The sequence below is a fragment of the Panthera uncia genome (assembly GCF_023721935.1).
Source record: "Panthera uncia isolate 11264 chromosome B3 unlocalized genomic scaffold, Puncia_PCG_1.0 HiC_scaffold_1, whole genome shotgun sequence".
In the NCBI taxonomy this organism is placed as follows: Eukaryota; Metazoa; Chordata; class Mammalia; order Carnivora; family Felidae; genus Panthera; species Panthera uncia.
In genome coordinates this window covers 30,486,489-30,497,367 of record NW_026057582.1, presented here as the reverse complement: position 1 = coordinate 30,497,367, position 10,879 = coordinate 30,486,489, and the positions used below count along the sequence as shown (strand labels likewise).

General features: G+C 39.3%; 1 protein-coding gene across 1 annotated transcript; it reads left to right on the top strand.

The window, feature by feature from the left end:
• Window positions 1-1,433: 1,433 nt before the first annotated feature.
• Window positions 1,434-8,346, top strand: ADAM21 (ADAM metallopeptidase domain 21). The gene is made up of 2 exons (XM_049612558.1): window positions 1,434-1,951; window positions 5,812-8,346. The coding sequence occupies exon 2, from the start codon at window positions 5,942-5,944 to the stop codon at window positions 8,099-8,101; it is 2,160 nt and encodes a 719-aa protein (XP_049468515.1). The 5' UTR covers window positions 1,434-1,951; window positions 5,812-5,941; the 3' UTR covers window positions 8,102-8,346.
• Window positions 8,347-10,879: the final 2,533 nt, after the last annotated feature.

The following is a 10,879-nucleotide window of genomic DNA, read 5'->3' as shown; positions in this document are numbered from 1 at the left end:
TTCCTTAGGTCCCAATGTCCTTAGCTGGTTTGTATTCTTTGCTCTACCTTTCTGAACTTTCTTATGTTTGTTTTATACACAAAGAATGATGTTTTAACTTATAGTGAGCAAGAGCAATAGGGGTAAGAGTGTTTATCTTTTCTGAAAGCAGAAGTCCTCAATGCTATTTTTAAAGGAAATGGTCTTCTTCAGCAAGAGAAACGATCTTCTTTCAGCAAGGGAGATCAAGCCAAAACTACTTTTGGAAGCTTTCAATCCTTCCCTACCTCTAGATCTCCCAGGATACCATCCTATCAGAAGCAGGCACTCTAGTCTTGCTATCAAAACTTTTCTAGGGGGCGCCTGGGTGGCTCAGTCGGTTAAGCGTCCGACTTCGGCTCAGGTCACGATCTCGCGGTCCGCGAGTTCGAGCCCTGCGTCGGGCTCTGGGCTGATGGCTCAGAGCCTGATGTGGGGTTTGAACTCACAGACCATGAGATCATGACCTGAGCTGAAGTTGGACACCCAGAAAACTAAGCCAGCCAGGTGCCCCAGTTTTCTTAATTGTTAATCATCCTTGGCATAGGAGCAAATTTTATCTCCCCAGTTCAGTTCCAGACAAAAGTTTTTAATGCACCTTTCCTAAGACAGGGGTTGTCTAGTTCTACCTGGATGAATGAGACAGTTTATGAAAAGGAACCTCCAAACAAGTGTTAAAAGGTGGAAGAGGAACAGTAATCCTCCAGACTGAGAAGGCACATTGAAACAGAAAAATGAAGGAAGTCATTCCATACTGTTTATACAGGGTTTTATTCAGGGTAACTTACAAGAGTACTGAGTGAACAGTGATCCTGGCACTATGCAGCAATTCTCTGCAAAGTCAGGACCCTAACCCACAGATTTTATAAGACAAAGGGTAGTTATCTAAAGTGGTGCCATCTGTGCACCAGAGGAAAGATTAGAAGGCTTCTTGCATTCTGGTCAGAGTGTACATTAACCTCCATGAGGCCTGGAACACAGAGCCCCAAGGGAGTCATTGCATGGACATGAACAAGATGGAGGGCCAAAGATGGAGTCAGTGTTGTCAGCACTCCTACAGCAGATTTCTGAGAAAACCAGCATGAATAGAAGAAACTTTTTCTGAGATGAAATTGAAAAGGACTATCATCAAAAATGCTTCCAATTGATAGTTGTAGAGTTCTTAATCTCCTAGTTAAATTAAAAGGTGGCAAGACTCATTGGCCAAGAATCCTTTTAAAACAGAATCTACTCAGTGTTAGCATTAATATTTTACTGAATTGATTTTTATTCTATGTAATGTTTACATAGTTAAAGTCATCTTATAGATTATATGTTTTGCAAACACTATGTCACAAATTCTCTACCAAATGATTTTGAGTATATTTTTCTCAAAAACATGAAAGGAGATACAATTTTTAAAACTTGTATATAAAACAAAAACTCAAAGCTATAAACTCTATAAAAATATTGAATATGGTAATTATAAAGGGAATTATATCAATGTTGTCTAGATTATTTAGAAAATATTTGATACTGAATGTAGACTTTGATCTTGACAGAGTACAGAGTCATGATACAATTTAGTTCCATAGTGAAAAGTGATTGTACAGTCTAGGCCAACACAGTAGCATGAGGAAAATTATGAAGCAGAAATGAAGCTACATTGTAAGAGGACATAGAATGGAGTAGAGGAGGCTAGCCAGTTCCAATTATATTGAAGTTGCATAGAATTAGTGGAGCCAGAGCATCCTTGACAGCCAGTTGTTTCTGAAGAAGTGAAAGATCCATGTTGCTAAGCAGGTGAATTTAGAACTTAGTTACCTGGGAGATAAAAGGAGGAGGGCTTATGTTTCCCTTTGTTATGCGAGGTCAACTACCAACCTTTGTTCTTGATAAGTGTGGTACAAACCATTAAGAAAGAAAAGACCACGGAAATAACTTTATTGTGTTGGTAAGTCATCTGTTAAGTTTGGTTTTCTGCATGAGTTGGGAGCCAGAGTAGGACCATGGATAATGTGAAGTTTCTTAATTTTTGTTTTGTTTTCCTTTTTAAAGATGGACGAAACTTGAGCATGGGTGGGGAGTAAGGTGCTGCAGTAGGGTGATCAACTACTCCAGTTTTCCTCAGACCGAGGACATGCTTGGGATGCGGGGCTTTCAGTTTTAAAACAAGGACAGTCCTGGGTGAACTAGAATGAGTTGGTTACTCCAACTGCCAGTAAAGAACAGATGAAACAGAGTTGAAAGTAGAGAACATTAACAGAATCAGTCCACATGTAGGTAAGAGATGTGATGTGGAACAGAAGATGAGGGGCTACTACCTGAACTTGGGGGAGAATTACTTTTCCACTGAGACGGGGATATGGAGTGGGATAGAAAGAGAGGTAGAAATGCGTATGGATTCAGTTAGGTATGTAACAGTGAAAATCATAGAAAGCATTTCATCTTTAGATTTGGCATCACTAGGGGCGCCTGGGTGGCTCAGTCGGTAAAGTGTCCGACTTCGGCTCGGGTCATGATCTTGCGGTTTGTGAGTTCGAGTCCCGCGTCAGACTCTGTTCATTCTGTGTCTTCCCTTCTCTCTGCCCCTCCCATGCTCCTGCTCTGTCTGTCTCTGTCTCTCAATAATAAATAAATGTTAAAAAAAATTTATAGATTTGGTATCACTATACATATATAGCGGGTTGAAGAATAAGAAATCCATTTTATATTGTGATTCAGTGGCCACATATATACAAACACTCCAAAAATTTTGGCACCATCTGTATGAGTTGCTAAGGGACTTCTAGGAATGGCCTCTAATATTTTTATTCAATTTCTTTTAAAAACATCCTGCAGGTCATGATCCATTAAATTGATTTTATGACTCTCTAATTTAGACATTGGTGACAGACAGATGGGAAAATAGTGCATTCAAGCATGATGGAATAAGAGAGGAGATGCACAGGTAGAGAGGTCTTTAGGAATTTGACATAGCTGTAGGGAAAGAAAGAGTTGATAAGACATATGGAGGAGGGCTGTTGTCTACTTTGAGATTCCAATAACATTAGAAAATAAAGATTTTTAATGACACTGCTTCACAGTATTAATGGAGGGTGATGTTCCTTTAGGAATTTGGGTGTCTGAGATCCTAAGAATAATATAAGGAGGACAACGAGTATGGCTCAAAGATTCTTTGGAGAATTTCCTTTTGTTGCCTGCTCTCAAGATGAGCTCTAAGTATGATAGGACATGGTTTATAGAGCTCAGCAGCCTTCTCTCCAACACTCTTACGGCCCTTCTCACTTTCCATCCTCCCATCCACAATGATTCCCACTCCATAATAAACAACAAACATACAAAGAAAGCTATGAAGAGCAAATCTAGAAGTCAGGATTTCACCCAATTCAGAGATCTTTATCCTTGGAAGTTTTCATATAGTTGAATTTGTCTATGAACTTTGCTGTTCCCTTGTGGGCTACTTGCACCTTGGAATAAAGTGTTTATCCACTGCTCACATGGTCCAAGCTCTCTAGGCAGGTTAACACTAAGAATATTGTTCAGATCAATGCATCCTCCTATCTACCAGCACCCATATAGCAAATCTAGAATAAATAATAAACTAAAATAATGTATATTAAGAAGGAAAAGATGAAGTCTACTTGGTTAACTATTTAACTCTGTGACTGAAAGGCAATCAGAATGAATGGATTTTTAGCTACTGACACTACACACAAATGAGGAAACCCAGAATATTAGGGATGTGTAAATGTAATGTCCTAGAAAATGAAGAAAAGAGCAATAAGGCATAGGAAGGTTTGAAATATCAGCTGATTTCTTGTCTGCATTTCTTAGGATGGAGAACCCGGACAAACTATTCCAGTTCCAATTGTGGATTCCCTTTTTAAGATCTTCACACATATTGTTTTGAGCATCCCCCCTGCCCCCACTGCAGTAGTGCATGCTAGTTTTGATAGAGAAATGGAAAAAGTATGTGACAGAATTAATCCAAGTTTTGTTTTGTTTGAAAAGAATCCAGCCTCACAACTTGTTATTGGTAACAAAAAATTACATAAATTATTGAATTTCAGAAAAACTTTATCAAGTTTTTTATATATGAGTTACAATATTTCAAGGCATTTCAAATTTTCCTGTGTAGGGCTAATTTAGAACACTCTTATTTTGATGAGTTTCATAAACTACATTGCTTAAAATCTCCCAGGGGTTTATGGAGGAGGTCTATACATTAAGAGTCCCTAAATCATAACCTTTATTAGTCTTAGATTAATCTGGTTCAGATCATAATTATAATGGTCTGATTGCGTGTCTGTTTTCCCACAAACTCAGTGCTTCTTAGCCTAATTTTTGTCATTTAGCTGAGACTATGATGAAGTCTACAGACACTCTCCTCAGCAAAAGAACACAAAACATTTACAATATTAGATACAATATTATAGGCACCTTAAAGCTCATTCTTGTGCCTGCCACAAATTTCTGCCCTAAACGGATAATTTATTCAATGCTCTCTATTTTTTAGTTCTCTAGTATCTAGCATAATGTCTGTACTTCATATACTTCAAACACATAAATTCTTGTTTAACGCATAAGGAAAGAAATGAATGAGTGTTGCTAGTCAGACTGCATGCCATGTACAGAAATTATCCACTGTCGTCAAAAGCTGTCAGTAAATATATTTGAGCAAACATTAGGAATTTCCCCAATCCTAAAATTCTAAGCACTCTGATGACGTTGCCTCAAGAAGATAGAGTTCCTTTTCCCAAGCCTTTGAACTTTATAGATTCTCATTTTCTTTTTATAAGGCATTTTCTTTTGTTTTTGACATCCTTCTACAGATAACAATGTTGTTCTCCCCATTCCTTTAGAGGATATTAACTTTTTAGGAATCTTTTCCTCTTCTAAAAATAATAATCAAATACGAACACATTTTAAGTAGCATTCATCCATAATCCAAGTACTTCACCACTCCTCTCCCCTTTTTTCATTTTTCACTGTATAAAGAACTATAAGGGCGTCTGGGTGGCTCTGTCGGTTGAGCATCTGACTCTTTGTTTTGGCTCAGGTCATGATCCCAGGGTGGTAAGATTGAGGCCTGTGTCAGGCTCCACACTGGCCGTGGAGCCTGTTTAAGATTTTCTCTCTTTCCCCCCTTCCTGCCCTTCTCCCCAACTTGCATGTGCTCTCTCTCTCGAATTAAAAAAAAAAAAAAAAAAAAAAAAAGAACTATACTAGGCATTATAGGGATACTAAAATGAGTTAAAATCATAAATCTGGCACTCAGCGATCTTGCAGTCCACAGAGCTGTGAATGAATGCAAACACAGCGAGGAGACAAGTAAATAACTTGCAATAAAGAAAGATTAAAGCAAATCATAAGACCAAAGCAAACTGACATTAAGAACTGTATTGTTTATGATCTATCTCTCCAGGTTTGACAGTCAAAGGGGAAAGTATCAGTAGTTATACAGGGGCAACAGGCATAGACCAACTTGGTCTTGGACAAATTGAGATACTGAGTCACCCTACTCTTAAGTCTCTTTAGTTTGGCGTTAAGTTTTTATCGTGGAGATTTTCATACTGCCTACATGGGTTGAGATAATTGTATGAAAACCCAAGTACTTATCATCAATCTTCAACCATTATCAACATATGGTCAATACTGTCTTATTACACCCCTCTGAATTCCCACCCCCATCTATTGAAAGCAACTCCAAAGCATTTTCTTAATTCATTAATCACTTTTTTGTCATTCAATTCTTTCTCATTTTCCTTATCCAATCCCACCACCTCCCCACCCTCTTATTTTCACTTTCAGCACTGCAGCTGATGTCCATTTCTGCCAGGACGCAGATCCTTAAAGGTCAGCTCTACACAATGACCAATTAGGAGGAACCAGAACAGCAGTGCCTCACACTCTTTTTCCCTGGACAGATGACTTCATAACGATGGCTGGTGAGGCTGAGGTGGCCATGAGAATTGTTCTCCTGCTGTTCTGGGTTGGAATGTCTCTGTTCCCTTCCAGCTTCTCCCAGGCCGGGCCCTCCCAATGCCTCAGCCACCCAGAAGTTGTGGTCCCCTTAAAGGTGACCGGCAAGGGCAGAAGTGCAAAAACTCCAGGCTGGCTCTCCTACAGCCTACAGTTTGGGGGCTGGAGACATGTTGTCCATATGAAGATCAAGAAGCTCTTGGTTTCCAGACACTTCCCGGTATTCACATACACAGATCAGCATGCTCTTCTCCAGGATGAGCCTTTTGTTCCCGACGACTGCTACTATCATGGTTATGTGGAAGGAGTCCCTGAGTCCCTGGTTTCCCTCAGTACCTGTTCTGGAGGTTTTCGAGGAATGCTGCAGATAAATGACCTTGCTTATGAAATTGAGCCCATCAGGCACTCTACCACATTTGAACACTTGGTTTATGAGATAAACACTAATGAGACACAATTCCCACCTATGAGATGTGGCTTAACAATGAAGGAAACTGCACTCCAACAGTTGAGATTTGAAGAGGCTAACAAACCAACTCTGAAGCAAAATTCTAATGATAAATGGTGGACCCACTCATGGTTTCTGGAGCTGATTGTGGTGGTAGAGAGCAATTTCTTAGTTTATTCTCAAAGCAACTTCTCAAAGGTACAGGAGGATGTGTTTCTTGTTGTCAACATAGTAGATTCCATTTATGAGCAGTTGGGTACTTATGTGATTTTGATTGGGATTGAGATTTGGAATCAAGGAAATATTTTCCAAATGATAAGCATAGAACAGGTTCTGAAGGATTTCTCTCAGTGGAAACAAATCAGTCTTTCCTGGCTACAGTATGATGTTGCACATTTTTTCATAAAAAATTCACTTATAAGTGTACTTGGTATAGCCTATGTTGCAGGAATATGTCATCCTCCTATTGATTGTGGGGTTAACAATTTCCAAGGAGACTCGTGGTCTCTTTTTGCCCTCACTGTCGCCCATGAATTAGGACATACTTTGGGTATGCAGCATGATGAAGAATTCTGTTTGTGTGAGCAAAGTGGCTGCATCATGAATGCTACCAGAGTTCCAGCAAAGAAATTCACCAATTGTAGTTACACAGATTTTACAAAGACCACTTTAAACCAGGGATCATGTCTACACAATATTCCACATCCAGGGGAAGTCTTTATGCTTAAGCGCTGTGGGAATGGTGTGGTTGAAGGAGAAGAGGAATGTGACTGTGGATCTATAAAGCAGTGTCAACAGGATCCCTGTTGTCTGTTGAGCTGCACTCTGAGGCCTGGGGCTGCTTGTGCTTTTGGGCTTTGTTGCAAAGACTGTAAGTTCATGCCATCAGGGAAACTCTGTAGACATCAGGTCAATAAATGTGACCTTCCAGAGTGGTGCAATGGGACATCCCATCAGTGCCCCGAAGATGCGTATGTGCAGGACGGGGTTCCCTGTGGTGACGATGCCTACTGCTATAGAGGGAGGTGTAACAACCATGACGAACAATGCAGGGAGATTTTTGGTGAAGGTGCAAAGGGTGCATCTCAGAGTTGCTACAAAGAAATCAACACTCTGGGAAACCGTTTTGGCCACTGCGGTATAAATGGCACGACATACCTAAAATGTAATACCTCAGATATCTTTTGTGGCAGAGTTCAATGTGAGAATGTGAGGGTTATTCCCCATCTGAGAGATCACTCTAATTTGCAGCAAACTCACATCAATGGTGTCACCTGCTGGAGTATTGACTATCATGTAGGAATGGACACACCTGATGTTGGGGAAGTAAAAGATGGCACCATGTGTGGCCCAGGAAAGATCTGCATTCACAAGAAGTGTGTCAGTCTGTCTCTCTTATCACAAGTCTGCCTGGCTGAGACCTGCAACACGAAGGGGATCTGCAATAATAAACATCACTGCCACTGTGACTACGGGTGGTCCCCACCTCACTGCCTGCGCAGAGGCTATGGAGGTAGTGTTGACAGTGGCCCAGCATCTGCCAAAAAAGTTTTCTTGCTGCTAGTTGGGAGTCTTACTTTGTCTGTTTTGTTTTTACTGTCAGCTGCTGTATTTATGTACTTTAGAAAACATTTTGGTCCCAAGGAGACTAAGGCACCGTCTTCAGGTTAGGAAAATGCCTCTAATTTAATATCCTGTGCATTATTAAGTTTTAGTCTCTTGGCAGGGAAAATGTTACTACATGCCCAAAACCAAGCACATTACTGACAATTTACAGAAAAATGCAGGAAACTTCTCTTTTGTCAGTATCAGAAGTATCAGAAACATTGCCATTAAGCAAAGGTAATTCCTAACATCTTCCTATCTACTGTTCATTGTTATAAGCAGCAAATAAAGCTCCATTTCCCCCAAATTTATCCTCTTTGTGTTTCTTGAGCACAGATATGATTCATGGGAAAGGCAGGAGACAGGTATCTGAGAACACAGACTTCATTTACTTCCAAAGTAACTTTTCAAAGGTGCAGAGAATGTATTTCTTGTTGACACAGTGGATTCCATTCATCAGCAGTTGGGTACTTATGTGATTTTGAGTGGGATTGGGATTTGGGATATTGGAAATGTTTTCCCAATGATAAGCACAGAACAAACAGACTGCCAAGTTCATGCCATCAGGGGAACTCTGTAGACATCAGGTCAATAAATGTGACCTTCTGGCATAGTGCAATGGGACATCCCATCAGTGGCCAGCAGATGGGTATGTGCAGAATGGGATTCCCTGTAGCAACAGTGCCCACTGCTATCAAAAGAGAGGTATAAAGGAGGAGAAATTACTCAAATGTTTCTAACATTCTGCTCCAAAATCTGAAAAGAAAAATGATAATAATGTTTGTCCCACCCAACCTCCTGGGTTTATTTGGTAACCAAAAGAGAGAAAGAAATGAATTTTTATTAAAGTGTCAACAAATTGTTTGTTTAATAAAAACTCCTGACCCTCTTCTTTCTGTCCTTCCTGGCTTTCTTTGCTTTAATTTGGCAGTTTGGGTATGCTCTTGAAATATTTGTTTTGAATATCAGAACATAATCTCTATGAGGTCAAGGTTGTTTTTGTCTTTTGTTGTTATATCCTAATACCAAGAACAGTGCCTAATACAGAATACCTTCCTGGATGAAGTAATTAATTTGAATGAATTAACTGCATGAAATTTATTAGGAAGTAAAAATAATACTTTGGTCCTCTTTTTAAAACGAATGCAGCTCTTGCTCAAAATTAAATTTTAAATATTTAAAATACATGCCATTTATAATGTTCCCTTTGGCGCCTTCCCAATTTCTTTGTCCTCCCATTTTTCTTCTCAGTCCATTTGGAAATCCTGTCTCTTGAAAATACATGTCTAATCAGACACCTTCTATATATGGTCCAGATGATTTCTGAATGCCACTCTTTGTTAATTGAGTCAAACAACCTTTATAATATAATTTTCCATTATGCTTTGCACATATTGCATCCTCTGGCTATTTTCTGTTTTGAATATACTTGGCTGTGTCATGATTCTGCACACCTATACATGTAATTTCCATTGCCAAAATGCTGCTTACCGTCCTCCCCCACTTCCTTGCCCTGGGGAACTCTAATTTTCCTCTTAGAGGTCAAACATCTTATCTTTGGAAAAGCATTTCCTTGTGAAATATTAGATGTTCTACTTGTGTACTCCTGTCACTTTGTAGTCATCTCTTTGATGCACTCTAGAATAGATGAGGAGAAAGTCTAACAGCCAGGGACAGAAAGAAGAAAAGGATGCCTAGTGGAACCATAGAAACAGGGGAGGATGAACCAAGAAGACAATCTGATTAAACCTAGTTTTAGAAGATAAGTCAGAGAAAGGTTCACATATTTTAAGCATATATGTTCACATAGAGACAAAAGGCAGCTGCTCCAATTTATTGATTCTCTTTTAAAATTGAGCATTTGGAGCACCAATTGACCATTTGGGGCACCTGGGTGGCTCACCACATCGAGCTCTGTGCTGACAGCTCAGTGTCTGGAGCCTGCTTCGGATTCTGTGTCTCCCTCTCTCTCTGCCCCTCCCCTGCTCATTCTCTCTCTCTCTCTCTCTCTCAAAAATAAGCATTAAAAAAATTAAAACAAAACAAAAGAAGGTTAAATTTGATTACAGTCAAATTTATCAATATAATATTCTTTATTTTTAATTTGAGAGAGAGCACACAAGCTGAGGAGAGGGACAGAGGGGGAGACAGAATCTTAAGCAGGCTCCATGCTCAGCACAGAGCCTGATTCAGGGCTCAATCCCATGACCCTGGGATCAGACCTGAACTGAAATCAAGAGTCAGACACTCAACCGACTGAGCCACCCAGGATCCCCTATTAATCTAATATTCTATTTACTGGGTTTTATATTTTTGCTTGAGATTACTTTGAGAGAATCCTTTTTATTTTTGGTAATATGTTGGCTTCAGTTTTAATGGTTAAATCTGGATTTTATTTTGCTATAAGGAGTGAAATAGGACTCCAACCATATATTTTTCAATTGGCTAGCCAGTTGTTCCAATATATTTTATAAGCCATTGTTTACTGTTTTACTGGTAAATTAAGATTTTGTATTATATTTTAATGTTAATTTGTTAGTCACATTATTTTACTTGTAAGTTTTTATAAGAAGCCACACCTTTTGCATTATTTCTAATTTTAGGAAAACTGCATTATTACTTTATGTTAGTTGAGTTCACTAGGGCTGGATATCAAGATTAGTGGGTAGAATTTAACCTCCTTATAACAAACATATAGTCGTTTACCTATTGTTTTAATCTTGGTCCTCCAAAAAGCAGACAGACCAGGATTTAAGTGGAGTTAGTTTATTTGGGAAGCACAATCAGGAGTATATTAATGAGCAAGTTTCCACTGTGGGGTCATCCCCTGTGAACTCTCTAAGA